This window comes from Oryzias latipes, chromosome 5, assembly GCF_002234675.1.
Source record: "Oryzias latipes chromosome 5, ASM223467v1".
In the NCBI taxonomy this organism is placed as follows: Eukaryota; Metazoa; Chordata; class Actinopteri; order Beloniformes; family Adrianichthyidae; genus Oryzias; species Oryzias latipes.
In genome coordinates, this window is record NC_019863.2 from 24,677,823 (window position 1) to 24,693,498 (window position 15,676).

A 15,676-nucleotide genomic window follows, 5' to 3' on the forward strand; every position below is an offset into this window, starting at 1 on the left:
TTTAGTGTCATCACAAACTTCTGTTCGTGTGTGCTTTTGCTCCTCTCAGCAGTCGGGCTGCTCTGAGCCGGTAAAAATGTTCAAACTTTCGAGACACTTTAAAAATAACCCCTCCAGGTGCGTCACTTTGTTGTGACTGAGCTTGTCAGGGCCAGACACTCTGATTGCTTTTCTGCTGAGATATTTTTTCCTGCTATTTTTATTTTCCATGAATGTTTCACCATTCAGTGTTACAGTTCTACAGACATACACAATAAGATATCAGAACTTAAAACATATCTTGCAGATATTTTTGAAGATAATCTAAACCAAAGCATTGAATTCCTTGGTGAGAAAAAAACCTGCTTTGATATCTATTTTATATAATAATGTTTGGCCAGATTAGATTCCGAGTTAGTCAAAGACTAATGTGAAACTAAGCCAAAAGAAAGAAAACAAAGAGCACACGTAATGCTGCACTTCTTACCTTGTGTATCTTCATAATTCTGGTAGATGACGATGAAGTCAGCATGAAACTTTGATCCAATAAGCCATGTTTTTTTTTCCACTAGCCTGCAGCAATTTACAATGAAAATGGCAAACTGTTATGTGGCTGACATTGAGAGGGTCCAAAACTGTTCACTTACCCCCAATATCATGTCCATTCACCTCTGATCAGGGTCCACTACAACAGCCGGGGATACGCTTTTTTGCGTTAAAGCTGAGATGCCATCCATCCAACCATTTCTCCAAACCCACCCACTTAATCGCTGTTGGGGTCACAGCGTTGCTGGAGCCTAACCCAGTTGGGTGAAGGCAAGGTGCCCCCCACTGAGCAGGTCGCCAGTCTGTTATAGGGCCCTCAGATACCCCACTTCAAGTATCACAACCATAAATATGTTATCCTCCAATTTTCTCCATTGGAGAAACATGGAGCATGTTCTGGGTTGGAGTGCTTATCTAAGAGTGCATTCAAATCCTGGCTGGCTTTGACTGAGCCAGACATTAGTTCCTTGGAACGTCTACTTATTTGGATATCTGTTAAAGCTCATTTAAAACTCTGTTGTTGACACGAGAAATGAATCGCCTAAAAACTAGAGTCTTAATTTGATTGGAGGGGAACTCTGATGTTGTTGACCTAGTGTCCATCCATTTTTCGAAACCTGCTTTTCCTGGCTGAGGATGCAGGAGAACTTACACCAGCCACACTTTGGACTTGCCAATAACCTCATGCATACACATTCAACCACACTCTGACACTTATTTTAGTTCAGGAACCTTAACTAAGGTATTGGATAGTTTTTGGACACTGGGAGAAAGCCAGAGAATCCAGGAAGTAACTACTTGGATTACAACCAGAACATTCTGGCTACAAATTGATGCAGCTAACCACCACAGCACAGTACTTTTTTAGTTTCAGTTCAACCAAGAAAAGGCTAATTCGACTTTGAAACTGACAAAGTTTTTATGTCACACTGACTCAGACGCTGCGTCCCCATAACAGTCTTTGAGCTGCCTCTTAAAACATTTGTAATAAAGACCAAATCACATACTGAATACTTGTATCATCTGCAACTTTGCATTGTGCTCCAAGGAAGTGTCTGCGGTTTTAGATGTTTGCACTGAACTTCATGCTCTTGTCAAATATCTGTGTTGTGGTGAGCTTTCATGTGTCTTTATCTTCGCTTTGATCATATCTTTATGAACAAGCTGTCAATCCTGTGATCAGCCAGACGTCTGCCAGAGTAGTTATCAGGAGGTGAAGGGGTCGTAGGTCGTTGCACTTTGACCGAGTGAATGAGAGTCAGCAAGTTTTACCATCGGCATGTCTGGCTTGCTGCAGGGACGGTGACCTACTCTGCGTTAGCATAGCCAGTCGTCCAGATGGGACTCACAGTTTAACAGGGGAGTCCCCGGATTAGCACGCTAAATTTAGAGTAATGCTCTTCTGTCTTCCACTCCCATCGCTCTACTTTCTGCTTCTTTAGATCCGCACTTTTTTTGTTCTCTTCCTTACATCCTTCTTCTCACCGTCATTTCGGGTCACCTTCTTACTAAAGTCTCATGCTATATTTTCCTTCAGTTTTGCAGACGTGGAAGCCCCGAACATCATTTTTTTTTGCTGGCCGATATATCAGTTGTGTCTCTCAAACAGCATCTTTGAATTTGGGCAAACAATTCTTAAGGTTTTTCTCTCACGCTGATGAAAAAAGACAACACGAGGCTGTTAAGGCGTCCGTAGACACAATAATGTACTGTGCTTTAATTCCTGTATTTGTTCTCATTTAGTTTTATCACCAACGACCTGGAAAGGCTGAGAATTAAGACAAAAACACCAACATATTCGCTGAATGCATGTATGAAGACTTGGCTGAATGTAATTGGGCTACAGAGAGAAAGTCAACAGTAGGAAAATCTAAAGTCTGGTGTCCCAAATAAAGAGTCTCCAAAATATTTCTGCCCACTTTAGCTTCTAATCCACTGATATTTACATGGATTTTCAAATTTTGCAGAATAACTATAAAACCTCCATTCTTATTGATGTAAAATCATGTGCTGACGACTTCATCTGGTTGGTTAAAATGCAAATCGAATGAAACTGAAAGATGCTTTCTTATCACAATGTATGCTTCCCATTTTGTTACATTTTTGAAATTTAAATGATTTTTTTTTTTTTTGCCACACCCAGAACAAACAAAGAAAAAGCCGATATTGATTTTAAGAAATTGTGGACAACATTTGCTATTGGTTGCATTTACAATTTGCACTTCATCTGAATTTTTTTAAAGTCAAAATTAACCACATATCAGGCTGTTACCTGATATGTTGATAAAAACAGCTGATTGATACTATCAATATGATGCTGGCATGTCATGAACGTCCATGCTCAGATCTAAAACAAGCTCAAATCCTGCAGAAGACATGATGATTTGAATCATTTTAGCCTGGAAAAGTTTATTTTCCATAAGCTGTAACTAACTGGGACACACATATGGAATATGCTGATTTTATTTAGGAGCATTCAAGCATGTAAACGCCTTATCTGTTTTATCAACAACATTGAAAAAGGCATGAAATCATTGTTTTAACTGATGTCTTTATGACTTTTTCCATCACTGACACATTCTCTGAACTTCTGAATTTAACTTCTTCTGCTAAGCTGTATAAAAAGATAATGTTTAAACTTAAAAAATATATCCATACATTTTGGAGCCGATCCAACTACTGTTGGGCGAAGGTGGACTTCGTAGACACAGTCATTCTATTTGTCAGAATATCCATTTCTGCTCTACTAACTTTTTTAACATATTCTTAATAAACCTATTTTTTTGTGATTTTTTTTTCTCTTTGTTTAGTGCAAGTTATTCAAGTTATAACTGACCAATCAGATGTCTTAATAAAAGTATGTGGGCGAATGTCAAACGTTCGAAGCGTTTGATAGATTCTCTCTTGCCCAGATACAAGTGGTATGGGTTTGTTTCCCATAGAACTTTGAACTTTTCTGTGCCTTTCTGGTTGAGGAAGTTGGTATTTTGCACTCAGTATGCATGATCGGGAATGTGGGAGGGGGTGGGGGGGGGGGGGTGAATTCTTAAGCCTATTTCTTCTACTTTCTAGTGACTTTCTGTCTTTTTTCATCAGAATTGCACTACTGGACTGTAACCCTTTGTAATTGCATGCCTTTGATGTAGCAAGTGCATGCATCTCTCTTAGTTTGAAAGTGTGTCTTGGCTTTTAGTTATGAGTTTGGTAGAGTAGCGAAGCACCAAAGGTCATGAACAGGTCAAAAACCAACAGAAATTTGTTTCTTCTTTTGACTTTTTCTTTCACGGTGTGATAGAAAAGCTTCTCACCTCTGCAGCAGGATGCGTGCCTCTATAAAACTGCTCGTTGGAAGTGCGTTTTTGAAGAGATTCTTTAAGTGGGTGGACAAGACGATGACAGACCCTTTGGTTCGGAAACATGATCCCTCCTCCCCGTTTTCCCACTCTTATAGCCAATAGTGTGTGTTTTGTTGACCAAAGTTCCCACACTTGTTGGCTGCGCCCAAAGTCAGTGGAGTGTGTATGTGTGTCTGTTGCCCATCATCACACCCCCTAAAAGTCTTTCTCATGGAAATTTGCAAGCAAATTGTGTGGACCCACGACCTATAAGTCTGTCTCATACACACACACACACACACCCACACACACACACACTGCGTGTTCGAGTTTCTAACTGCCCAGACTGTTGAGTCATGCCACGGGAAAGTGGGGGGGCAATTGGAAAGCTCCTCTCCCACTGTGCCTCCCCTCATCTTTCATCTTAGTTTGGTATTTTCACTCCTTACTCAGTCGTTTTTTGGGTTTTTACCACATATGATCGACATTTTCTACTTTCCGTGTACTTTTCTCTACTTATGAGACCCAGACCCCCCACCCCCCGCCATCTCCATCCCTGCCTGCTCTCGCCAAGCCATCTAACTCGCCAGTGACTGCCAGTGACCTTTTTCTGAATGTGGGAGGAGGAGGAGGCGAAGGAGGCAGATCGACGTAGGGCAGCCAGCGAATGACAAAGGAGCTAATTGCTTTAGATTATCCATGAAGTGTCTGCCTGCCTGTAAGGCTTACAGCCTGCTTCTGTCTAGACAGCACCGCCGAGGGAGGGAAGAGATCACAAGTCAGCCTCATGTTTCTGACAAGTGAAAATGGTTTAATAATTCCTGATGTCGCTTTTCTCTAACCAGCAAAATCCGAAATGAGAAAAACTGCAGAAATGAACACACTTTAAGCCACTTATTTGTTCTTTCAAATCAAACCATAAGAAATAGACGCAAGTTATTACAAATTATGTTAACATACGTTTACCTTCTACAATTAATACTTGATAAATATGCAAAACAAAAACAGTAAAGACAAAATTGGCACCAAAAAACCAACAAGTGGTCTGATGTAACGACTTCCCATCATTTTTGTACAAAAATGCAAAACCTTTATTTTCAGATATACAGTAATACATAAAATATGTATTAACTTCCTCTCCACCTAGGCTTTAAACAATGTGACCAACTAACTTAAGTCCTATGATGCAACATCTTTGAATATTTATTCTAAAAAAACAGCTAAAAAATAATTTTTAAAAGAGATTTTGCACCAGATATTTTCTTAAAACTCATTTTATTTGCTCTTATTTCCCTATTTTTATTTTCCGATGCCTGAGGTGAGGTTGATTTGCTAGAAAAATAAATGAGGCTGTAATAATTTGACGTTGACAGTGAACGAATAAAACAAAAACAAAAAAGTTCAGATAGGTCATTAGTGAAGCAGAGCAGTAATGAAAGAAGTTCAGGCTTCACTGGACTCCATTAAGGTCAGAGTTCATGATCCAACAGTCAGAAAGTGACAATTGATCCACAGGAGAGTTCAAGGAGAGAGAAAAATCACTTGTATTTTACAGAAAATATCCAGACAAATATTCTGTAAATTGAAGAGACAAAAAAAAAAATGTATTTCCGGACTTGTGGAAAAAAGTGAAAACGTGAAAATGGAAATAAAAAGTGCACCAAATGCAACATGGTAAAGAAAACCATACATGGTTAGAGCTGCACAAAAGTACCATGATAGTAGAAAGTGGACTTACTGAAAAGAGTCTTAATTTTATGTCCTAATGATACCCTGAACATCCACGCACACACATATATGGTCCTCAAACACAGACCCTGCCATCCCTCATTATTCCGTCCATCCCTTTGACCCATCTGTCTCTTCCAGACGCTCCCACCACTCCCCCGTCCTCCCCCTCCCGCATACTGACCCCTTTTGTTCACAGCCATTGAGCGCTCTGGGGTGGGGGTGGGGGGGCAGGCAGGAAGGGTCTGGTCAGTTGTTTCCCTCGGTGTGTGTGAGGGCGTCTGGACAGTGTGGGAATGTGTGTGAGAAAAAGTTTCAGACAAAGCCTGCCTGAGGCTCAGAGTGCGTGTGTCAGCCGGGGAGGACGCACCAGCGCGTCGCAGGACATGTAGGGCGAACATTTAGAAGCAGCAATGCTGTCTTTTTAGTATCTTTTTTTATTTTTTATTATTTTGACTTTATTTCTCAGTGTTGCCTTAAGAAGAGATCCTGGGGTTGTAGTCGGTGGAATACGGGTGTTTTTGGTCTGAGCAAAGATCTTGTTCAGCACAGAGACTATGCAGCCGCTGTCAGGGACTCACAACCATGAAAACTGCATTCAGAGACAAGTGTGTGGTGAGTTTTAAAGCTGTGCTTACTTCAGGCTCTGAATTTGGTTTTATGTCTCCCCTAGCAAAAAGCAGTCATTTAATGTTTAAGTGTCCTAAGCATAGCAAGTCTATGAAGGAGGTTTACTAACCGAATACTTCTTCAAACTAAAGTGGAACATTTTAAGCTTACAGTAGTATATAAAAAGTACATTTCAAGTTCACTGCCTCACTTTTAGCTTAGATTAAGGATACTTGCATTACATTTAAGCAGATTACTTTTGCAGAAAAAGGTTTCCTGCTGTCAAACTTTGATCAGATTAGGGGAGAATGTGGAAACAAAACAGTGGACTGAACTTTATTAAACTAAAATGTGAGTGGATTTGGCATGAATTCTTGTCTTCTTGTTTGTTTGTACGCATATTTAATTTACACTTAATACACAGCTATTTACACGCCTGTTGTGGTTTAGGCGAAAGATGTCTGAGATTGATTTTAGGTCAGTGAATCGGATTGTTTAAAATGAACCAATATCTCTGAATTGTATCAGAAACCACAAGTTATATGAATCGAATTGTTGTTAAAATGAATTGCTACACCTCTACTATTTAAGTGTAGTACAAGGATACTTAGCCTATACTAAAAGGGAGGCAGCATACTTGAAGTTTACGTTTTTTATATACCATTTATCCATTGTAAACTTAAAATGTTCCGATTTAGTCTTTAAAAGTATTTAGTTAGTATACTTCCTGCAATACCTGCCCTTACATTGACTACAGTATACTTGGAAAGTTATAAAAACTCAATTGTATGTAGAATTCAAAATGCAGATTTTTTAGGAGAAGGTTTAAACAACAGTCTTGATGGCCTGCAACATTTTCTGATGTTTTGACCACATTTCCTTCAGCTATTCTTGAAGAGGACATTTGGTTTGTTGAGAGAGAAGCACCAAATCCCCACCCACATTTAGGCCATGAACTTCTCAGATCCAAGCTTTACTCTTGAACTGAAGGTGAAAATGTGTTCACTTGGCAAGAATCAAACCTTTCAGCTTTAGATACAAAGGCAAAGTTTGCTGTTACAGTCCATTTTGTTAAGGAAAATTTAAAGAGCCTGTTTACTGTTTGACATGAAGCTATACAGACTCTTCAGTTTATTGCGCTGAACAAAACACTGCTGTGAGATACAAGTATGAACATTAGAGAGTGTATGGACCAGAAAAGTTTAGAATATTCAGTTTCACTCAGCAGGAAATGCTGAAAAGTTTTCCATCTAAAATTCTACAGGTTTGCTTTCACACTGCACTTTTGAGAGTGGACCAGCTTCATGGAAACACCCCTGCAAAAACACAGTTCTGAGAATGTTAGAAATACATTATAATACGTTACGGTTTGATTTATTATTTGTGTAATACCAAATGACAACAAAAATTCTGAATTTTTTTTGTTAAATTTGAAGAAGAAAAACCTTTCAGCCGACAAATGCTTAGCCTAGTGTGATTTTATAAAACCATATATATTAAATCCTTCTTAGATTTAGCACAGTATGCTTTTGGCACTTTAAATGTAGACCTAATGGTATGCAATAGGGTTGCAACAATTTACTTTTCATTGATTCAGTTCAATGGTGTAACTTACAATTCGGTTCTAAACTGAGAATTGTGTCGTCCCTGTTAAGACCATATCGACACATTTTTTTCCTTGATTCTTCCTCAGATTCAGGCTTTGATCTTTGCAAAGATAAAAAATCTCTAGAACTTGGACGACCAGTTTCTAGAAAAGGCGGAAATAGTTCAGTGTTAGCACAACATGGATGAACAAGGATCCTCACAGACTTTGGACTTTTTATTTGGACTCTAAATGCTCAAATATCCTTTTTGTCACTTTTGCTGTTTCTTTAGCTGGATTACTTTATCTTTGCTTTCTAGACGAAGTGTACCGTTCACTAAAATGATTGTTTACAGCTTTTGACTGTTCTAGTCCCACTGAATCAATTCAATTTATTGATTTATTGAATAAAGAAAATCTCATTATTGCTGGATGACAGCAAGGTTCCGTTGGAAATGAACCGGGATCCTCTTTTACGGACAGACTACAGTTGTTTGGTCCAAATCAGAGCTTAAATGAGTGTTCACACTTTCCAAACTAAGTGGTGAACACACCCTGGGTGTGTGTGTGTGTGTGGTGGTGGTGGTGGTGGGGGGGGGGGGTCAAAACAAAAATTGGTGGTCACACTTGGAGTGACCACTCAGAGTGCATTCACACCACTGGTGTGACTCCATTTCTCATAATGCTTTTGGAAACATGAGGGAAAGGCTGAACATTGCAGGGGAGCATCAATCTAGACTAATATTACTAAGCACTCTTAACTGTTTAATTAAAGTCTTATGAATGTTTCTGCTTTTTGATACAAAAAGTGTTTCTGGCAGGAGTCACATGACCAAATCCATAGATATAGACAAGGATGACACTGTGGGAACCGAGCCCGTACATGCGTGTTGGTCGACTGCAGGGTGGTTTTTGTTCCACCGTCTGACTTAGCCCTGACCTCTGCCTGTTCCGTGTGAGAAGTGGGTGAAAAACCATGTGTGTGTGCGTGGCTCGGAGGGGGCGGGGGGCCCTGAGCAGCAGTTGGTAGTCAGAGCAGACTGTTTCTAAACAAAGGTAGCCCTGTCTGTCTGGTTTGGCGTCTGGCCTTTGTGCGTTTGTGGGACTGGCCTTTGCATGTCTAAAAACCTCTTTTATTTCCAGCCATGACAGAGTTAAAACACCAGCCTGACATTTCATGTTTTTCTTTCATCAATTTCTTCTTTCTTTTTTTAATTTTAGTTTTGAGCTTATGAGGAAATATGTATACTATTCATTTTTACCTGGGGGCTTTCATGAATTGAAACGTTTTTGTGTTAAATAAAGTTTCCTAAGTTTAATTAAAATTATCAAACATTGCGTCTATCTCTGGTTTTAATTAGTTAGAAAAACTACTGCTGTATTTTTGTTTTGGAATAACTATTCTTCTATAAAAAAACTCTACTAAACAATAATAACCTTTCTCTTTACAGTTTCTAGAAACGTGACTAAACCAAAGCAAATGACAGAGGCAGGACTTTAATAGGGTGCTGAACGTCAATATTGTTGAATATTTGTTGTTAACATCAGTTATATTGCAATGTTAGGTTTTCATATATGCTATATTATGCTAGATTTTAAATTGCTCTTTGTATTAAAGTAAAAAGAACAAAGACTTCAACTTATTTTAACTTTTTTTTCCTGTGTGATGGCAAAAATAGGAATGTGTAACATTTCTGTGTCAAGTAATAAAGTTACATCATTACAAGTGAGAAAAGATTCTTTTTTTAACATCAATACACAGATTTGTGGGTGGATAAGGGGAGGCTAATCTAATCATTATGAGTTCAGATAACTTCTGTGGTTTGATCATCTACAAAGTTGTGGATTTTCCCTAAAACCCTTCAAATTACACACTCCCACAATGCAACTGGATGAAGCCTATATTTAGCAATCTTTCTTTTTCCTTAAACATTAGTAGTTTTGAAGCCACGGCAAACAGCAAAAGTAACTTCCTGACTTTGTGGTCGGACTTTAAAGATAAATATTTTGTCGTCTGGTTGTAACATTTTTATTTTTGCATTTTGGATTGTTGTTCAAGTTTTTTATTCTTGTGTTTTTTTGTTTGTTTTTTTGCAGCCCAGCTGGAGTTTGTCCAGATCTTGGTGATCGTGGTTGTCATGATGGTGATGGTGGTGGTCATCACCTGTCTGCTGAACCACTACCGCTTATCGGCACGCTCCATCCTTTCCAGACATGCCCCCACACGCAGGAGACACTTGCCATTGGCCAACGTAAGTCACATGACTTGTCACACCCAGATTGTACTGGGGCGCTTCCAGGTGTTCCAGCTATTTTCAGTTTATATTGGAAATAAGGTGATACGAAATGAAAAATATGATCTGTTTCAGTGGCGGGAACCATCTAAAAAATTAAGAACATAATTTAAAAATGCTGTTAAAATGCAATTTTATCTCAAATGTTATCACTAATTTTTTAGAGAAAAAAAAAGTGAAAATAAATGATGGCTTATAAATATATGTTTTCAAGCTACGTACAAAAGTTTTTGTCAGTATGATCTGAGCTTTTTTGTAAATAACAGCTGTAAAAAAGCACTTTGTGTCATGTTCTAGATGTAAAGTGCTATATAAATAAAGTCTGATTTGATTTTAATTTGATTTAAAAAAAAATCCAAGAAAATGGAAAACTGGTTGCACAAATACGTAAAATACATTTTTTTTCTCATTGTAAGCTCAAATCTGACTGGTTTAGAAAGAAAAAGGGGAAAAATATTAAAAAGGAAGATATAAAAGTAATGAAAAAAGCAAAAACTTTGACAGAAATAGAGCTAAATTTTGTATACAAGTTGTATACAATTCTTTGTATTTAAGAAAGAAACATAATTTTATCTACAAAATTCCATGGACAAAAAAGTTGCAATCCATACATACATTAACACCCCATGATAACTAAATCTCAAATTACACAGCAACCGAGCGGGCAGTCAGTTATTACATAGTTTTGAGCTGACAGTCTGCAGTAGACACAGAGGAAGGGAGTGGCCGTTTCCTGGGCTTGTCACACTGAGGAGAGTTCCTGATCAAAAAGAGGGAATGGGAAGTAAGGCTGACTTTTAGGCATGCAGACAGACGGCATGCAATCACAGTGATGAAATGCTGCTGCGGGCTAATACTCACATCTTGACTCATTTGTGCGCTTTGGGCCTCTATGTCCCGCAGCACCTATTTCAAGATGCACACGCTCTAGCTTACGGTTCCCTCAACATTTGACTCTGCTTGTGCTTTCTAAATCACCTGCTCCTCAAAGTGTGTGTGTGTGTGTGTGTGTGTGTGTGTGTGTGTGTGTGTGTGTGTGTGTGTGTGTGTGTGTGTGTGTGTGTGTGTCTTCGGCTAAGATGAGTAAAGGATGAAGCATGAACTTGTACACACACTCAGGCAGACACACAAAGACCTCCTGATGAGCTCAGGGGAGTCAGTGTCCTAGTTAATTTGGATTAGCAGTCAGACACACTGACACATATACGGGCAGACACGCTTGCCTGAGTGAAGCCCCCAGCGCACAGGTCTAGGAGCAGTCAAGCTCCAGCCCTGCAGATCCATTTCACATCTGTGCATTCACCTGGCGGAAGTCCGCCCAACTTACAGTGATGAGCTGCCGCGATAGAAGACACGACCTGCACTTGAATGATCCCAACCCTATAGCAGCCGTTTGTGGTGTAACGGCAAAAGGACACTCCAGTGCTGTGTTTTCAAAAAACCAGCTGAGCCCCCTGGTGTTCAAAAGTGTCATTACTAAATGCAGAAAAACACTTTTTCTTTAAAAAAATAAAATAAATAAAAAGCTAATTGCAAAAAAAATAAAATAAAAACGTATCATTAATTTTGATCTCAAATTTGTTTTTTTTTATTCCCTGTGGTTTTCTGTAACAGGAGGGAAACATGTGGTCCTCCGAGAGCCCGACACCAAACAGTGGCCTGAGTGAGGTAAGGTTTCTAAGATACACTTTTAGGGTCAATAAAAAGTATGAATCTTTGTCCATTTGGTAGTCAAAATTTCCCTATTAAATATTTTTAGGAAAAACGGTTATTCAACAAGCTGTTCATATTTTAGGGGTATTATTAGTTTTTGGTGTGGCTCCCTACATTTCACCTCTCCTGCTTTTTTAGTTATTACAAGCAGGCAGTTAATGGCTTGTCCCTTAATATTTTAATATCCCTCCCCATGACAAACATTTTAAAGTTTGTTGCCTGAAGTGTTTACTTCCATCATGGGAGTATATTCAAAGCAGAAATATATTGGTGAAGCTTATTTGTCAACAATGTCAATATGTTGATAACGTGCCAGCATTGTTTTGAATCTCCATTTTCCGTATGAAAAGTGCTGCAAATGACATATTAAAAAATAACTATTACACCATTAAGGCACCAGCTTTTTCAGTAATGTGACATGTTTGCTTTATCTTAATTACTAATTAGTTTCTGCATGTATTGACTAAATAAGTTTGAGTTTACTTTTGCAAACATTTTTTTTCATTCTTGTATTTTTTTTTCCAAACCACAATTAAATAACCCATTTATGTATTTTACTGTGTCATAACTCTGGATAAAAGTTCATCTCACTAAACTACAAATTATTAGAGACTCCAGCTGCAGACATTCAACATGTATATGGCGCCCCTTGTGGTCGCAGTTGCAATAACATGCAAACGTCTCAAATTTATCTTACATTTTCAAATGCATTTCCTGTAGTGACAGAAGAGAGAATAGGGAGCAGCGTAACAACACAAAAATAAGAGTTTCTTAAGGTAAATATTGACTAAATAATGCTTTGATGTCTCATACAGCCCCAGGTATATAACCCCAGACCACCTGACCGGGGCGTCCCATCCTACCTGCAGCGGGACCCACAGCACAACCAGTCCCAGCCTTCTCTCCAGTCCCAGCGCTTCCATCACACTTATGCGCCCACTCGGTTCCAACCTACCTACCCCTACCTGCCCCAAAGCCTCATTGATCTGCCCCCGACCATCTCCCTCTCAGATGGCGAGGAGCCGCCCCCATACCAGGGGCCCTGCACACTACAGCTCAGAGACCCCGAACAGCAGATGGAACTAAACCGCGAGTCGGTCAGAGCGCCACCCAACCGAACTGTGTTTGATTCCCACCCCTTGGACCCATCCAACGCCTGTCTGCAAGCCAGGTAACGACAAGCAACCTGGTGTGAAAAAGGGTACAAATCGGGTCCAAAATGGCCTGTTTTGCTAAAGCATTTACTACATTGCCAATATTTTTAATCTAACCGGCAATACCACCCTGTTGTTGTTTACAAACATTAAAAAGCACATTTTTTTAACAATGGTGTGTTCTTACTAGTTTTGTTTTTTCCATTAGCCTGCAGGCCCCGCCTCCAAGCGTCCATTCGGGCATCAGCGTGTTAGAGGCCCAGGAGGCCTTGTCCCGGCAGCAGAAGCAGGGTTCGCGGGCCGAAGGCGCTCCTCCGACTTACAGCGAGGTGATTGGGAACTACTACCAGCCGACCTCGCTGACGTCCACCCACAACCATCGGACTGTGCCGTCCTCACAAGCACCGCCGTCCTCGCTCATACACGGTCTCCTCCGGCCCCCTCCTCAACATCAAGGGAGCACGGACAACAGGAACACAAGGAATGCAAAGGAGAAATCCCAGAAGCCTCAGCAGGTGTGACCATTCAGCGTTGCCATTTTCCGTCAGCAACACAGGCTTTTTCAGCTTTCCACGCTGGTGATCATCAGTGGGAAACGAGGCCCAAATGGTTGAAAAACTGGATAACGTTTGGAGCTCCGGCTGACCAATGAAGACACCTTTCAGCCTGATCGCACCGGCAGAGCACTGTCCCGGCACATCTGCTACTTCTGCCACTTCCTGAATGAGGAGCACTTGGGACGAACTTGGGATGTCAGAAAAGAGGGAAGCAAGGAGGCAAGAAGGGCGATGAAGACAAAACTCATCCCTTCTATGTCCAACTGTCCTATATAGTCATTCTAAATATTTCTTTGTTCTGTTTGTTTCTCTAGAACTCTTGTTTGTCACTTTCACTCCTATGAAACCTTTTTAATCGTCTTGGTTCCTCATGGATTGGTTTTCCTGTGATAATCCTCTCGCTGCTTGGAGTCCTTCAGATCCTCATTCACCTTCTCAACTCCTGCATCAAGCTTCAGCTTTATCTCCAGGACAAAGCGGCGTTCTACGCTGCTCCTCCAGTAGGAGTTTAGATGTAGTTAGAGTTGTCTAAAATTAGATGAGCAGTTGTAGCATGACGCTGAACGTCCTGAAGCTAAAAGCTCTGCCTTACGTTGACCAGCTGATGCAGAAGTTGTCACTTAAAATGCTTTTTTTTTTTTCTTTTTCTGAAGAGGGTTTGCACAAAACGAAGGTCAAGATAAAAGAGAAAGTTGTAAAAGGAGGAGTTTTTTTCCATTTTCTTTTTTTTGTTTTAGTTTTAGAGAAAGACACAAACATCAGTAATCTATTGGGGTGCCACATTTTTGGATTGAACATTTTGCAACATACACGTTGACATGTGTGCATATGGAGTACATATACATGCATGTATGCAAACTGAGAGTGGAAAGCACGAATTTAGAGTTATTTATATAATTGATGAAAAGAATTGCACTATTTTTTAGTATGCGCAGATGGAACGCTTCCAAGAGACTTTTATTGTGAAGGAGCTCTGATCATTGAGGCATGACAGGAGGACGCGGGGACGTACGCGGTGCACGGCAGCGCTTTCGTGGGCAGACTGACTTTGGTCCAATGGACTCAGACCAACCATTACTTTACCATTGATTTGGAAATGAAAAAATCTTTGGTTTATGCAAATGTCAGAGTCCAGCGGGTCAAAAAAAGGAACCTGTGGGTATAATCAGAAACGCCCTGCTTCTCTCTCCCTCATCTTATTGGCCGAATCATTAGCCAATCCCAAAGCTGGCTGCTACTACCTCGACCTAACATGTCAAGCACATTAGAGTTTGTTCATGTAAATCAGACTTTCAAACAAACGTCTGAGCCAATCAAGACAATGTTTAACGTAGCAGTAGAAATAGTAGAGTTAGCAGCGTTGAACTAGTCCTCTAATCCAACTGTGTTGTTTTATCTTTGAATGTCAGATCTTCTTTTTGTAGGGTGAGAGGAGAGAGAAACACCTCAACTCCCGTTGTAGTGCATTACTCAGGAAAGAAGCCAGTCACCCTGCAGGCCCTCAAACGTCCGATACGCTGCCGCGCATCCCTGCGGTCACCCGCCCACGAGTCAGAGCGACCAGACACGCTAGCCCTACAACACCGGGGCGACTTCTCTTTCAGGCATCTCTGAGCACTTTACCGCAACAGAAATCCAGACAACAATCCTCCGTCAGACAGCGTCGGCCCTCAAACGTGCACCAAAGCTTTATTACAGCCTGATTCTTTTTTCTGTGTTTTGCAAAATCTATTTATATTTATATTTGACGGCAGGCAGCACAAGGCAGGCTGCTGAAAGTAGACACACTGAAGTGTTGACAAGTGACACGAGTGTTGACAGCAGCCGGTCCTGGTCCACCTCTTAAAAAGCTTCAGTCTGCCGCAGACGAGCAGAATGTAAGGCATGCAAAGCCTGTAACCCAGTTTTGCAGCAGGTATTGCACAGATGTGAATGTGCTACAGGTTGAGCCACGAAAAGACTGCAACCAGTCTGAAATTATGCAACTGAGCGCCCTCTAAAGGGTCCAAACCAAACTGCAGGGGAGCCTCCTGAGGCTGACCGAACAAGGAGAGAATGCGTTACCCTGCAAACATTTGTCAGATGGTAAAAGATGGATTTGTAGACAAGCTCATGACTATTTCTGACATTTTCTTATTATCTTGAAGATTCACAGGGATTTTCAAGATAAAGTCTA

The 15,676-nt window shown here is 40.3% G+C and overlaps 1 protein-coding gene across 2 annotated transcripts in view; it reads left to right on the forward strand.

Annotated features, from left to right (window-relative positions):
- The window catches only part of LOC101172809 (protein TMEPAI), a 32,736-nt gene extending 19,028 nt beyond the window's left edge, over positions 1-13,708 (forward strand). Inside the window, exons 1-5 of one of the 2 annotated variants that reach the window (XM_011475326.3) lie at positions 5,927-6,203; positions 9,880-10,034; positions 11,691-11,744; positions 12,605-12,960; positions 13,152-13,708. In XM_011475326.3, the coding sequence (XP_011473628.1) occupies positions 6,146-6,203; positions 9,880-10,034; positions 11,691-11,744; positions 12,605-12,960; positions 13,152-13,464 (936 nt within the window). In that variant the 5' untranslated portion in view covers positions 5,927-6,145 and the 3' untranslated portion in view covers positions 13,465-13,708. Of the gene's footprint in view, positions 1-5,926; positions 6,204-9,879; positions 10,035-11,690; positions 11,745-12,604; positions 12,961-13,151 lie in introns of those variants that run through there. The other variant, XM_004069203.4, reaches the window with a different exon arrangement.
- Positions 13,709-15,676: the final 1,968 nt, after the last annotated feature.